We start from the raw sequence: 14,858 nt of genomic DNA, 5'->3' as shown, positions 1-14,858 counted from the left end.
CCAGGCATCCCGAAAAATAAATAATCTCGGAAAAGTATTCATATCTTGTGCACCAAAAATTTATTTTAGGAAGAAGTCGCAGGTGTACCCGATATTTATGTTCAGCACTCTAAAAAATCAATAACTTATTTGCCCTCGTCCATCCAAACCCAGGGACCTTCTGACCATTCATCGCGTTTATTCCTTACTGAAAGCTCGCTGTCGCATTTTCAAACTTGCTACCAACCTCCCAACATCTCCCATCCTCCCAGTCGCCACGGTGACCGACAACCTGCTCTCTGCGCCGCCCACAAGGCCCACCTTCTCGCCCAGGCAAATCGCCACCTTCTTCTTCTCGCCCTGCGCGGATGAAGAAGGTTTGCCAACGGGTGTGTATACGTGCAAGTCTTGTGGGAGATGTCGCAAGTTCACACCGAAGACGGGTTACTCTAACCTGGTATCGCATGTCGGACAGCGCACCCGGACTTCGACAGCGCCATGCGTGACGCGACTGTGGCCTCGACGGGAACACTAATTCTGTGGGTGAGCCAAAAGGCATCCAACCGTTATGCCTGGGTGAGGTGGGTCATCATGGGCAACCTGCCGTTCTCATTTTGCGAGTCGAATGAGACCCGACGGTAAGTATTTTGGTATTTTACTTTAACATTTGTATTTGAAATCTAATTGATTTTTTTATTACGTAGGTATACAAACCTTAACCCCATCTCTGAGGAGGCACTGACAGCTATCATGGAGGCTGTGATGAAGGCAGTGGAGAAGGCTATAGGGGACGAGATGTCTGATAACTTCGGTCTCGTTCTCGACGGTTGAACCCACGGTACGGAACACTATTTGGCGGTCTATGCATGCTACGAAACCTCGGCGGGCTTGCAGCCCCGCTTTTGGCGCTGGCCCCTGTGATGGACGAGCCCGACGACCAACTAAATGCTGAGGGCCATCTCACGGCAATCAAGCGATTTCTGCCTTTCTTTGGTAAGTCAGTGTCCGGTTGTCTATTTTTAGTCGGTGACAACTGCTCGTTAAACAAACGGTTGTCCGATTTGCTTGGTGAGCCGCTTGTCGGTTGCTCAAGTCACCGACTAAACCTTGCCGTGCGGGACTTCTTGGAGCCTAGCGAGGACGACGTCGAGGGGGTACCGCAGCTTATGCGTAAACTCTGCACTCTTAAGCAAGCGGCGAAATTACGGTATGTTGAGAATCTGACTATATGAGGCCTTTATGCCGTTCTACTAATGTATGTGTAAACGTTTTGTAAATTTACAAAAATAGCACCAGAACACCACTCCGGGCGGTTTTACGACAAGATACGCGTTGGTCATCGACTTTTTCGATGCTGAAACGGTACTTTCACATTCGAGAGTTTATATCCGCCGACGATGACGAGCTTGCTGACTATCCGCCATCGCGGACAGCGCATCGGAAGCTTGCCGCGCTACTCGCCAGCCTGGAGGATGTGGAGTCAGTCTCCAAGCGTTTACAAGCCAACAGGCTGACCTCGCTCGATGCGCGAGATCTGTTTGACGGTCTGCTGGAAATCCAGCCGTCATTTGCGAAGTACATCGGTAAGTTAGCAAGATTTTGCCAATTTCAACTATTACCTGACATTTTGATTCCTAATTGTTATTTTGTGTGCTTGGTATAGCTCCCGACGCTAATATCGTTCATTGGCCCGACTTTGAGAAGGCTGTGGTAAAAGTTTTAACAGGCCACGCTGCCCTACTCACTGATGCCGAAACTGCCACGTTAAAGTCGTTCAAGCGCCGAGCTAGTATGGCCTCGGTGAGTGAGCGTGCTGCGGTGACCAAGGAAGGATTCGCCGAGCGAATTCTCAAGCGCCGCAAAGTTCCTGCTGCCCCAGCGACCTACGTGCTGTTGGGGGCGATTCCGCCGACTTCCAACATTGTAGAGCAATTGTTCAGTATGGCACGTGCAGTTCTGCGTCACGAGCGTCACCGGCTGTCTCCTATTATGCTGGAGGTGAATCTGTTCTTGAAGGTGAACAGCTCTCGTTGGGATGTGACAACTGTGAAGCAGTGCCTTTAAGAAAGCTACTGGTGACTAGCATGGTTGCAATAGTTTACTTTGCTACTGCTTTGTTTCCTGGTATTTATTTTCTCTTCTTCGTGTGTGCGCGCAAATACTTATATTTCTTTCCAAGCTGCAATAAATCTATATCGTATTTTCGGAATGCTTGGTGGGTCCAGAAAGTCTACGTGCAAAACGCTGGCGAGATCAAATCATGAATTTTTGAGTAGTGCATAGATCCAGCCAATCAAAGCAAAATATCATCGAATAGAGCAGACTGGAACGAATCAGAAGCTATTTTCACTTTGACGAGACGATATTTGCATCGCAAGTTATCGGACGTTGAGTCCCTCAGTAGGGAAAATAGGGGACAAAAAAGTCAACGCCCAAGCCACTCATTCTGGTTTTTATCATGACTGGCACAAGGTAAGAGTCCTAAAACCCAGACACCCTTATTGCCGCAGTACTAACAGTTTTTTAATTGACCTAGAGTGGAGCATTCGAGGCAGATCCGCGACCTCTGCGTCGCAAAACGCCACGGCAGCCAAACCTATCAGGCTTTCGCTGATGAACTCAAGCTCCCAGTCTATAGCATCAAAACTATTGTTTCCAACGCAAAGAAAAACGGCCACACGCACTCCCTACTACGTTCTGGACGCCCTCGGAAGACGACTGTCCGCCAGGACCGCCAGATCGTGAGGGAAGCGAACAAAAATCGACGCCTTACCGCTGAATAGCTGGTCAGTATGGTCGAAAATAGCCACGGCATCGCTTTCTCAAAGCAAACAGTGCGAACCGCATTAAAGATGAAGGCTTTAACGGTCGTGCAGCTCGAAAAAAAAACCTTTTCGAGCAAGAAAAAATTTAAAGCGCGATATGCGTATGCACTACAAATGTTGAAGTTGAAGGACGATGACTGGAAGAAGGTAGTGTTCTGTGATGAGTCGTCTGTCTCTCTGTCTCTCTAGGGCTGTGGGGAGGGTTTTCGTTTGGCGTAAGGTTGGGGAGGAGCTCAAGAACGAATGTCTAGCACCTACATTTAAGTCTGTGAGGGAGACCTTGATAGTTTGGGGATGTATCACCTACGAGGGTGTGGGTGCACTTCACATGTGTGACTCAAATATTAGTGGTGCGTACTACAAGAGCATTTTGGAGCAAAATCTGCAAGCGACGGTCTCTGTGCTTGGCATTGGCGACGACTACAAGCTCGTACAGGATGGCGCTTCCGGCCATCGTGCTCGTCTAGTCAAAAACTACCTGAAAGAAGAAAAAAGTGGAGCTTCTACCCCATCCAGCCCAGAGCCCAGATCTCAACCCAATTGAGAATCTCTGGGCTCTCGTGAAGCAAGAGCCGTCCAAGCATCCTGCATCAAGTGTAGACGATCTGAAAGAGAAAATTCAGGAGATTTGGTACGATATCGAGCCGAAAACCGTTAAAGATCTCTACCACTCCATGCCGAAGCGCATACTTCAAGTTAAAGACAATTGAGGTGGCCACACGAAGTACTAAAGGTGTGTGAAGGCTTTAGATAGTCTTAGGATGGCTACTGCTACAGCATGAAGTGCAATAGTGTTAACAGCAGCTCTAAAAGTTGAGAATAAAAAAACGGATGTTCACTTTTTTCTGGCTAAGCTGGAGAAGATGTGTCCATGCTACATTCGAATGTGTGTTCGTTTTGGTGAGCGCTCCAATATGAAACCCCACGATACGGTAGAGCTAGGGGCTAATGGGTACGTCACAAATACTAAAGGGTACGCTAATACAGTAACATCGGAGCAAGTGTCGGAACTCGCCCATTCGTTTGAAGCTGACAGCGTGAGCCCTCCAACATGCACAACCAGCGACCGCAGCAATACCTCTGAGAAAAGTGACGATGGTGATAATACAGAGGAAGATGTACCCACTGCTGCCTGGTCAGACCCCAGTTTCCTCCCGGTACACCGACATCACTATCAGTTTCTTAGACGCAGGACGCATTTCCACCGAATCCTCTTGTGCAAGCGTGCGAATCCGCATTCAACACACCTCAACGCAAGCAACTTGCTGATCCCGTGCCTACGAAGTCGTCGAAGCGAGCAAAAACGAGCAAGGGGAGGAATCCACCCCAAAAAAAACAATGCTAACCACGAACGCAAATGCCCCGCTACCTGTAAAGGAACCAGTGCAACCACGTGACAGCAAGCCATCACACTACTCTGCTCATGAAACTCGAATGTCTCTCGCTCAAGCTTTTGCACACAACGCAGAGACGAAGATTGAGTTCCTGGAAGCTATACTCGAGGAAGAAAAACGCCAGTGGAATGAAAATCATGCTATATTGAAGCTGCAGATGCTTGATGACTTGCAGGAGCGCCGTACGGCCCGCAAACAGGAGCTCCTTATAGAGCTGATCCGACAGCAGAAAAGGCCGGAGGAGATTACCATGTTCATGAAGCTAGCTGAGTAGTCGAACCTCGAGCTTGCGTCGACTGTGCAGGCTGTTGCTGTGTTTATTTTAGGTATTTCAACTACGTCCTCCCAGCCACAATTTTCCACCTGGCTCACACGCTTTTGAAATAGCCCGCTGTTTCAGCCCTTTCCGGAATACAAACTCGTCGTTATCGTTTGCAAGCTCTGACTGGTCTTCGTTATCGTCTGAGTCGCTATCTGAATCGTTTTGGTATTCTTCGGTCCGTTCATCCCCGAAAGCAATCAACATGTTGTGCAAGACCACACACCCAGGGAGCCAGAGGTTAACTCTCTCCATATCTGTCGGCTTACGTATCTGAATACGAAGCTCCTTCAAAGAGCTCCATCTCCCTTTCAGTACAGCTCATTTACTACTCTAGCATGGGCAACGCAATTGTTGATATCTTCGATGTCGGCTCCTTTCATGTTGGACTTGTACGCAGGGACAAGTGTCTTGCTCACTACATCAGCAGGATACGCAGAATCGGCTATGAGAAATTCATCTTGCGAGAAGAAAAGGTGGTTTTCTGGAAGCATTATCGATGGCCATTTCACGGTAAGCAGTGCTATCAGACCAGGAACCTGGCCAACCAGAATAAAATACAATAATACGACGGCGATCGTCGCAAACCACCTTCCGTACTGGATTCGTCGCTCCGCTCCGAATTCTGACCCGAAACGTTGCCTGTCGTATCACCTTTCGTGATACCTATAGTGATGCTTCCGGTCAAAGTAACACTCGCCATTAACCGCTGGTATTTGGGAAAGAGGAATGGTTGTACCAGCGATGAAGCCTACACACCCACGAAAACCTCTTTGCTCCATACGACGCGATATTGATCGTCGCTCTTCGGCATCTGGCCACACCACAAACTTGGTGGCGAGATATTTCAAAGCAAGAAGAACCCGAGTCGTATAGAGAGCGCAGGTCCCTTGGCCGATCCCCCAAAGCTTTTGTGTTCTACCGAGCGAGACACCATTACCGTAGTTTCCTAAGCGATTCAATGCAACTACCAGCTGCAACCAAACGGGGGCTTCTCCGCAACCAGAATTGTTCTGGAAAAATTCATTCGTTTCAATTTCTGATATGATACGAAAGAAGTCGAAATGGCTCACCCGCGTGATCAGACGAAATTCTTTTGCCGTGAGCGACTGGATGCCGCTTTCACGAAACTCAGTGCTCTTCGGGAGGCGATCTTGACCTTCCACATCGCGTCGAGACTCCACCAAGACGAGCAAAGAAGCGAGATCTTGGGCTGATGACGGAAGGTCTTCGGTACCGAACGACTGTGTCATCTTGCCAGCAAATTTTGCTATGACACAGTTCACGCAGCTCCTCTTCTGCTTCCTCTTCGAGGATCGCCACGGCCAGGACGTCGACAATCTCGCCAAGCAAGCGCTGGCGCTCACTGATTTCCAGCATGCTCTATCGACAGGAATCTCTAACTTAGAGAAGAAAATCCATACTGAGGGCACGCTCAAGAGGCGCGCTTTGAGTCCCCCTCTTCGTTTTGGCTTGTTTTGCGGGTCAAAAACGACTTGTTTAGAGCGGGAAAACCGACTGACTGATTTGGGCGAAACGGCTAGGATTGAGTCCCCCTATTGAGCGTCTTTATGGTCGTTTCCGGGCCGATTTTGCTCTGCGCTCTTCACCACGCTCGTTAACTTTCTGACAGTTAAATTACACTCCACGTTCTAAAACAAACTTCATCGTGCTCAAAGTGTCTAAATTCCATATTCTCAGTTTGTTAGATGCGAGTAACCATTCATCTTACACCACGCTCTGTACAACTTCGCGAATTTTTCAAAACCCGTTGACCACGACGTCGTCCCGTACAAGCCTGTCTGAAAATCATTACTAGCAATTTTTTTCCTCCCGAGCCAACTTCTTAAATCTTGGCATCAGCTGTTTTCCCCGGAATGCGTAAAACGTCTCTTTGATTTCTCTGAGCTTCGACAAGATCTTCTGGATGATACTTCTCTTGTCGTCGTTTTCTTCAGTATCTTGCTTTCTTCTTTCAGAAACCGCGTTTCATGTTTGGAGTTGTCTGCAACAACGTTGCGTGATACATGTATCAACTTTGTGTAAAATGGGCTCTACTGATCTGTGTCGACTGAACCAGCCTGACAACTCACCAGGAAGGGAGTCAAAGTCGCAAGCAATGCCAACAACAGGGCCAGGCGCATCGTTGGAGCTTGAGGGTTATGAAACCTTTTAATGAGTGCTGTTTCCCGGTTGACGATTTTTCGAAGTGACCTCAGATTTGTCAGGGTGCCACGAACTGAAATCCGTCCCTGGTTTTCCTCTATAGTCAAGATAAGTCAATTGAATCAAACGGTAATTCCAGCTCATATTATGGACCAGCCAAGCATGCGTTAGTTTAGTCGTAATTCGCGATACTAGCACTTCAGAGTAACACACATAAAAGATCTAGCACACAAGTTATTTCTTTTGTACGTACACGCAGACGTCGAACTATAGTATGTGTATCTCACGATGGGATTTTGTCTAAGAATTTGATTGTTTGATGTTTGGTATTGTGAATACCGACTCAACATTTTCGATTGCACGACCATCAGCACCACTAAAGTTTGTCGACAGAATTGTTGGAATCGACACTTTGCTCAGAATGATACGGCACATTCAACTTGGCACGCGTCATCACTGCTATGCCACAGGACACCGCGCCATCATGTCAAGTTCAGCTTCAAGGTCAGGCACTGGAGCTCAAGGGCTGCGTACAGGGCGCATAGGACGTGTAGGTCGTGTAGGAGGCAGTTGCTCAGAGGCTTTTGCATAACACTCAATTTTACTCACTTCTCATTTTACCAAGTTCCTCTCAAGCAGCAACCAACTCAACAAGAATAGATCTTTTAAGGGTGTGAGTGCTGATCTACACATTATTAGAGTATATTTTCCTAAACAGTGTCGTGTTGGCTGAGATAGCTGTTTCCTCTTGTAGTAGAACGTATAGTATCACACTGCAATCAATTGCTGTTAGTCGGTCCTTGTCGCAGGTATTTAAAGGTAACGTTTATAATAAGGATGTGCACTACAATCCCGCTGGAGCGAAGCAGTAGACACTGGAGGTATGCATCCACTCGTACGATCAAATCATTGGCACTGCAGGATGTAGTGCGTTCCCAATCTTAATTTTCCGGTTACAGGAAGAAACCAAGTACTGTCGCTCAATATAGGCCTATCCGACAAACGAACTGAGCTGATAACAGTTCCATAATTATCCTATTCCAGAATTTATTTTGTGCTAGTTGCCATCTTTCCACGCATACGTACAGGAACTGCTAGGTGTCTCTACCTCTCCTAGTTATGCCCCGAATCCGGGTGGCACCGGCGCGCGGTAATGATACTGCTGCACTCCTGGTCTTGACGAAGTGGGCTTCACGACACGTGAAGAAAAATGGACAGAAGAGGGCTACATCGCCATCTACTCTCGTTAAAAACACACATGCACGACAAATAGCTGCTCGAGAAAGAATTTTCGATCGTCATCTTCCGTTCTCCTGGTTTCGTTTTTGTATCGGAATGATATCACTCGTCTTGGTTTTCTCGGATGTGCCTCGCTCAGGTACAGGGATTTCAAATCCGAATGGCAGTTACCCCTCACTTCAGCCAGATGAAATGTTAGCATTCGGTACAGCTTGGAATTACTCTGTGTTTGCATCTACCAAAGCTGACGCTGACAGTGGTCGTACGGCAGCCAGGGTATGGAGCTACAAATTCGACTCAACTTCCATCGTATGGCGTGCATTTGGTAGCTTCCTGGCCGTACCAAATTTTCCTCAATGTTTTTTCTACACCAGTCAATGTCCGAACAAGACTTTCGGTGGTAATGTGGCATTTAAAATGATCGATTCTGTGGTCAATACAGTCGCAGCCGTAAGAAACAATAGCCATGAAGCACCTGTGGGATTAACGCTACGCTCAGAAAGTGAGTACATCGATCGGTTCCACCAATTTTTACTCCCACGATGGTTTACTAGTATTAATTGGCGGATGAGTCAAGCTCTCTACTATTCACCAGAACTTCTGGGGAAGATGCAAGTTAACAGTATCTGCTTTCCTGGCCAGCATAATGCACAAATACCACGATTCTGTCACGAACTCTGGATCAATTTTCAACGAACAGCTGCACCAACTGACCTTAAGCGAAGAAGCGTTGGGTTGCTTTATGTGCATACGATGCAGCGTCTTCTGGACGTACAAACTCGTTTTTCTAACTGCAGCATAGATTTGACATTTTTGGAGAGCCAAGAAGATTTGCAGATAAGTCGAGGTGGACTGAGCTCAGTTGGATACCGAAGGTCAGACGTTAGTACTATCATCCGAGCTCGGGATTGCAATACCAGTGATAGTTATGATACGTGCGAAACAGTGTATGTAAGTGACTATCGCTATGGAGCGGGCTTCCTGGTCTCGGATGTCGTCGAGTGGTATCAATTGATAGCAACGCTCCGAATTGTCGGACAAATCTACTTCATACTCCGTGGAGTCGGATTGCTGCTGAGCTGCTACTTTGGTCAAGATATCTCAAAATCGGATAGTAACCTGTTGAACTGGACGCGTGTACGTAAGGCATGGCGTCTATTTATGAGAGTTCCGAAGCAATGTGTTGTCTATGGAAGCCCCTTTCCTGTTTTATGCTATGCGCTTGCTCACTTACTGGATGCTTCGTTCATATACGAAGTGTTCAAGAGCCGATATTCTACCCAAGATGGAATTTTGAATATTCAGCTGCAATCTTTTATTTCGTACGCGGTCGTACAGATGCGAACTGTGTGGGTTTACGCATTCATATGGCAACTAATAGTTACTCTTTCGACGTCAAGTTGGTCAAGTCGAAATAACCTGAAAACTTGCAGTGGAATCATTGGAGTTCCAGCATTTTTCTTGAGTACATTATCAAGTATGACGTTAGCAGCACAATATCGCTCAACATCGTTTCGTTCGTCAAACATTGTACGAGTTATGGAGCTCCCGAGCAACTTGGGTCGCGCGTGGCAAGCTGCTAGATATCAGTACAACTTTGCTCACCGAGGGCGCGGTAACTTGCTGTTTGGTGGTGTACTCATCGATCTCAAGTTTCTCGTTTGTTTCGTGATCGCTATTGTGGTCATTCGTGAGATTGTGCTGAATTACTGGAGCTTGAAGCGAAAGTCAGCCAAACTCCAGACACTGCATTGGTTTTTACTTACACCAACACCTGTACCATACTCAGCAGGCGTAATGTGGCCTAGTGCAAGCGTGTGCGTGTATTGGCTTCGTATTTACTTCTGCATCCAAAGTAAGCAACAACAAAGACTGAATAAGTTGAAAGTGGAAGGGAACTTTCCGGTTAGATTCCAGTTGCCACGATATAGTCGATTCGATAGAGTTGTGGTCCCTATTGCCTCCAGTTTTCATTCACGCAGGCCACTGACTGAAGAGCGGGAGACTCTCAATACGACGCGCGGTTGGTCAGTACAAAAGCGTGTAAACTCTCGGCGCTTCATCCAGCATCACCTTCAGTGCGTTCACAGACGCTCGGACGCTGTCGAGGCGACTGTGGCGTTCATGAATATTGTATTCTTAAGTGATCCGTTGGTGTATCTGAGTATCTTGGTTGACACTAGTCGTTCTACTGAATTGGCATACTATCAGTCACGTTGGCGACCGCAGCAAGCTGTACTTCTCCCTGTGGACGTAGTGGGTGAACACAACGAATATACCAGTAGCCTCAAACTACTTCGGCGAGTAAACGCCTCGGAACTTACTTGGTCTGAACTGGTACAATGCGGTTAACCAATCAAGACATTCGCTTCGGCCCCCTCAGATCAACAAGTTGTAGCAAGGCGCTAAACCACTCACATGACATGTCCAATTAGTATTATCAAAACTGGGCTGACTACCTACACATACGATGGTGGTCGTGGTGAATGAGCAACGTAGTCACTGTGCCAGTCTAGTGTAGAACTCTTCCGGCTTACCACGGTTCCTCAAACGTGCCGAACGGATACTCGCCCGTGTTGAGTGAGAAGGTGGCACAGAGCGGGTTGGCCACGGCCGTCTCGTTGTACACGTCGCAGTCCGTCTCGGGTTTGATGGCCACCACGTAGTCGCAGTCCTCGGCCACCTTCTTGAGGCCGTGGCCCACCTGCGGGTAGTACACGCTCCAGTCGTCGGCCGTGAGTGTGAAGTTGACGTTCTGCGTCTGACCGGGTTCGAGACTGATCTTGGAGAACTTCTTGAGCTGCTTCATCTCCGGCACGTTCAGCGAGTTGTACGGCTGGATGAGGAAGAGCATGACGGTCTCCTTGCCGGCCACGCTTCCAGAGTTCGTCACGTCCACGGATACCACGACGTCCTCCGCCGAAGACGTGACGACATTGCGGCTTAGACGCACCTCGGAGTAGGTGAACTCGGTGTAGCTGAGACCTGCGCCGAAATCCCACTGGTTCTCGCAGTAGTAAGCGCCGTCGGACTCTTGCGTCTGGCACATGCTCGTCACGGGGTGGTTGTACGTCATCTGGATGTTAGCTTGGTCCTTCGGGTACGTGATCGGCATGCGGCCACTGGGGTTCACCTTGCCGTAGATGATCTCGGCCATGGCCTGGCCACCGAGTTCACATGCCAACAAACCGTTCACGACGGCGTGCACGTTCTCGGGCAGGTCTCCAAGCAGACGCGGGCGGCCCTCGAACAGCACCAAGATCACCTTAGTTCCCGTCGACGCCAGCTCCTTCACGTACTCGATCTGGCCGGCGGGCAACGCCAAATCGTCGATGTCACCCGGCTTCTCGGCGTACGTGTCCTCGCCAATCACGGCGATGGTGTACTCGGCCTTGCTGGCCAACTCCTTGGCCGTGGCCAGGTCGGCCTCGGTGTACGAGCCGTTCGGGTGCAAGCCGTTGAAGAAGCTGAAGCTGTCGTTGCCGACGAGCGTTTCCATGGCGGACTTGACTGTAATACCCTTCGTCAGCAGGTGGTCCTGGTCACTGTAGCCCTGCCAGGCGATCGTCCATCCGCCGCACATGCGGCCGATGTTGTCGGCGGTGAAGCCCGTCAGGAACACGGACGCGTCCTCCTTGATCGGCAGCGTGCTGTCGTTGTTCTGTAGCAGCACGATGGACTCGCGCGCCAGCTCCAGAGCCGCCGAGATGTCGTCGTCGTTACCAATGAGTGCGAGGTTCTCCTCACCGGGCACCGGTGTCTCGTACAGACCGAGCTTCAACTTCATCTTGACCACACGACGGGCCGATTCTCGGAGGCGCTCGCGGAACTGCGGACTCTGCTCCAGCAGCGCCTTCGTGCCATTGTAGAAGCTCGTGTCCTGCGCCACCATGCTCATATCCACGGACGCGCGCGTGAGCGAGATACGCGTGGCCTCGGTCTCGTTGCGCGCGGTGCGGTGGAAGTCTGTGAGCTGGTTGATCTCGGCGTAGTCCGTCACCATCATGCCGTCGAAGCCCAAGTCGTCGCGTAGCAGCGCGTTCATGAGCTTGGCGTTCGACACGGTTGGCACGCCGTTGATGGAGATGTAGTTCTCCATGGCGCTGATCACGCCAGCGTCCACCGCAGCCTTGAAGGGCGGGAAGAAGTAGTTCATCATGTCGTAGTCCGACACAGTCACAGCGTCCTTGTCATGGCCAGAGGGGGTCTTTGGGTAAACGATCCAGTGCTTCATGCACGCTGCGGTGTGGTTATTACTCTGCAATCCACGGATAATAGCGTCGCCCATGACGGAGTTGATGTGCGGGTCCTCGCTGAACGTCTCGAACGTACGCGCCCAGAGTGGGTTGCGCGAGATGCCGAGAATGGGGCCAAACACCCATGGCACGCCCGATGCTTCCGTGTCACGGCCGGTGATACGACCCTGCTCGTAGACGAGGTCCGGGTTGAACGACGCACCGCCATTAATCTGCTGGCCGAACAGCACCGCGTCCTTCACGAAGATGGCGCCGTGCACGGAGTCCACGCCGTACACCATCGGGTGACCGCCGTTCTCCTCCATCGTGATCTCCTGGATCCTCGTGATCACCTCACGCCACTCGTCGGCCGTCCACATGTACGTGCCGTTCACGGGTCCATTGTTGAAGGGACTTGTGAGGTACGAGCCCACGCGCATCTTGGCGTACGCGCGCACCTTGTCGTCGTCGACCTTGTTATCTTCCGTGAGGAGCTGGTTGATGTCAATCTGGGTCATCTGGCCGATAATGTCGTCGTCGGTGAAGGTGGCCACGATGGCGTCGGCGCGTTCATCCCACTGGTCAGCGGAGACGAGAGGAGTTCCTTGTTGTGCGGCGAGACCCAAGGCCGTGCACAGTACTGCTGCAAACCACGACTTGAGCATGGCTGTCTTGATCCTCTTGGAATGGATCTTGTTGTTGAAGGAAGGCAAAAGGAAAAGTGAGCAACTTGGTCAGGCCTGGTTTGGTGCCGACGTAGTTAATGATCAAGAGCGACTGCTGAGAGGATCCGCTCAGCTCAGACGCGACTTTGTCTCTGTGGCTGCGTGAGTTCTGGGCAACCTCGATCTATGCTGCCACACATTGCTCAGATCAAGGAGCGTGCTTACTAAGCACGCACTAAGCACTGCTTAGTATTTGTTGCAGGTCTCTGAAATGTGTCCCTTCCTACGGGGAGGGAACAGCGTGCCAAGTACAAGGACATGTACCAGCACACGCAAGTACGTACAGGCTGTACGCTACAGTATTGGACCCTCAGGCATAGAACCACTGTAGGTAAGGAAGCTGCAATATTGCTGCGCCGTGATCAATCCGGTTGAGATGGGCCGCGGCCCTTCCCCAAGCGGAAGTTAATTGAAGATTAATCCATCCCGTTCAACGGACCGTCTCTTGTGTGGACAGCGATAATTGCCAGCAAGTATATGTAGTAAATTGCTATACAAATAAAAATACTGAACGGTAAATGTTTTGCTATAAGGTGAGAAATACACCAGTATGTAGGTGCAGCTTACATGTACCATGACGTTGGTTTTGCTGTATGCTTTTTTTGTTTTCTTGAGGGTTGTACTGGTATGTTGGGCGTAGTATGTTCTATCGTTGTTTTTTCCAGTCTTCTTTCCGGTTTTGGTTCGTGCTTTCTTGTGCGCCGGTCCTGCTTTGGTTTTTATTTGTATTATTGTGTTTTTTTGGTGGAGCAGTGGTTTACTATTGTCCTTAGTGTTCTTTGATTTTTGTGTTGGGTAGTTGGAGGGATTCGCTTTCTCTACCGCTAGTTGTCTTATTGTGCGTTGTTGGGTGCTTCTTTCGTTTTCGAGGCTGGTGCAGTTTTGCACTGCTTGTGATATGCTTTGACCTTTGCCTCGTCGGTCTTGATTTTTGATTTTGAGTTTTGTTTTGTTTTGGAGGTTGGGTGGCTTTGCTGTATTCTACTCGCTCGTTTTGTTGGTTCAACTGCCATCTTTTTTTCTGTTGTGGTCTCGCTTTTCTTCCCGCTTACTGTTGGCGTTCGTGTTGGTGTTGTTTGTTCAGGTATGTGCATGGTGTTTTGTGTTTTTCTGCTTTTTGTTTCTTGTTCAGTGTGTTTTTGTTCGCCGCTCTTTTTTTTTTATTTTGAGTCGGTACCTGGGCTTTTGGTTCTTCTTCATGCTTACTCAGTGCTGCTCTTTCGCCTACGTGAATCCGCCTTTTACGTGTCTTTCTGGTGTCGATGTTTATGTTCTGTGGCCTTGCTTGGTGATCGTCGTTCTTGGTCCATGTTGAACCCTTTGGTGGTTTCCGTCTGTCCTCTCTCTGGTTGGTTGCCTGAAAGCGGGGTGGGCTGGTTCGCCCGTTTTTTCTCTCTTTGCAGCGTTCCTATGTGTTTTTTCCCTTTGACATGTTGTCGGCATTATTTCCTTCGTTTGGTATTTTGTATTTGGCTAGATTGGTGGCTTCATTTCTTTTAGTATTTGTATCTTTGGTTCATGTTTCTGTGTTTCTCTATTTGGTATTTAGTTGCTCTTTCCGTTTTTCCGTTATTTGGTTGTTGTTCTTGCGTATAGGCTTGCTTTTCTACTTCAACAGTGATTGCGTTTTTTTTTCGCTGAGTTTTTGCCCTTCCTTTGGTTGTTCGCTTGTCAAACCGCTCGTTTTTCTTTATTCGTTTGTGGCTTTTGTTACGTGCTTCGGTCTGTGCACTCAGGTTTGCAGGCAAACGAACGTCATGGTACATGTAAGCTGCACCTACATACTGGTGTATTTCTCACCTTATAGCAAAGCATTTACCGTTCAGTATTTTTATTTGTATAGCAATTTACTACATATACTTGCTGGCAATTATCGCTGTCCACACAAGAGACGGTCCGTTGAACGGGATGGATTAATCTTCAATTAACTTCCGCTTGGGGAAGGGCCGCGGCCCATCTCAACCGGATTGATCACG

The 14,858-nt window shown here is 49.1% G+C and overlaps 6 protein-coding genes across 10 annotated transcripts in view; 3 read left to right on the top strand and 3 right to left on the bottom strand.

Annotated features, from left to right (window-relative positions):
• PPTG_21768 (hypothetical protein) overlaps window positions 1–810 on the top strand; it is a gene marked incomplete at both ends in the record, with an annotated part of 3,266 nt that extends 2,456 nt beyond the window's left edge. The window contains 3 exons of the mRNA XM_008899953.1: window positions 154–356; window positions 455–617; window positions 684–810. Of these exons, the coding sequence (XP_008898201.1) occupies window positions 154–356; window positions 455–617; window positions 684–810 (493 nt within the window). The remainder of the gene's footprint in view (window positions 1–153; window positions 357–454; window positions 618–683) is intronic.
• A 35-nt stretch (window positions 811–845) lies between these two features.
• Window positions 846–2,043, top strand: PPTG_05879 (hypothetical protein; the record flags this gene model as incomplete). The annotated part of the gene is made up of 3 exons (XM_008899611.1): window positions 846–1,186; window positions 1,270–1,562; window positions 1,643–2,043. 3 exons carry the CDS (start codon window positions 846–848, stop codon window positions 2,041–2,043), a joined length of 1,035 nt encoding a protein of 344 aa, XP_008897859.1.
• A 1,709-nt stretch (window positions 2,044–3,752) lies between these two features.
• On the top strand, window positions 3,753–4,472 carry PPTG_05878 (hypothetical protein; the record flags this gene model as incomplete). The annotated part of the gene is made up of 3 exons (XM_008899610.1): window positions 3,753–3,756; window positions 3,792–3,961; window positions 4,182–4,472. 3 exons carry the CDS (start codon window positions 3,753–3,755, stop codon window positions 4,470–4,472), a joined length of 465 nt encoding a protein of 154 aa, XP_008897858.1.
• Window positions 4,473–4,529: 57 nt separating this feature from the next.
• Window positions 4,530–4,724, bottom strand: PPTG_21767 (hypothetical protein; the record flags this gene model as incomplete). The annotated part of the gene is made up of 1 exon (XM_008899952.1): window positions 4,530–4,724. One exon carries the CDS (start codon window positions 4,722–4,724, stop codon window positions 4,530–4,532), a length of 195 nt encoding a protein of 64 aa, XP_008898200.1.
• A 319-nt stretch (window positions 4,725–5,043) lies between these two features.
• On the bottom strand, window positions 5,044–5,770 carry PPTG_21766 (hypothetical protein; the record flags this gene model as incomplete). Its single annotated transcript, XM_008899951.1, has 2 exons — window positions 5,044–5,183; window positions 5,257–5,770. The coding sequence occupies 2 exons, from the start codon at window positions 5,768–5,770 to the stop codon at window positions 5,044–5,046; spliced, it is 654 nt and encodes a 217-aa protein (XP_008898199.1).
• Window positions 5,771–9,802: 4,032 nt separating this feature from the next.
• PPTG_05877 (hypothetical protein) lies at window positions 9,803–12,994 on the bottom strand. Of its 5 annotated transcripts, none has more exons than XM_008899609.1 (3): window positions 10,460–12,994; window positions 10,247–10,381; window positions 9,803–10,167 (listed from the first exon to the last, which is right to left on the bottom strand). In XM_008899609.1, exons 1-2 carry the CDS (start codon window positions 12,820–12,822, stop codon window positions 10,378–10,380), a joined length of 2,367 nt encoding a protein of 788 aa, XP_008897857.1. In that variant the 5' UTR covers window positions 12,823–12,994; the 3' UTR covers window positions 9,803–10,167; window positions 10,247–10,377. The 5 variants fall into 5 exon arrangements, with proteins under 5 accessions (XP_008897857.1, XP_008897854.1, XP_008897856.1 ...); XM_008899606.1 differs by having other exon boundaries at window positions 10,247–10,327; XM_008899608.1 differs by having other exon boundaries at window positions 10,247–12,994.
• Window positions 12,995–14,858: the final 1,864 nt, after the last annotated feature.

The sequence above is a fragment of the Phytophthora parasitica genome (assembly GCF_000247585.1).
Source record: "Phytophthora parasitica INRA-310 unplaced genomic scaffold supercont2.8, whole genome shotgun sequence".
Classification (NCBI taxonomy): Eukaryota; Oomycota; class Peronosporomycetes; order Peronosporales; family Peronosporaceae; genus Phytophthora; species Phytophthora nicotianae.
Note: the sequence above shows the minus strand (reverse complement) of the source record. Positions and strands in the feature narration are given on the sequence as shown.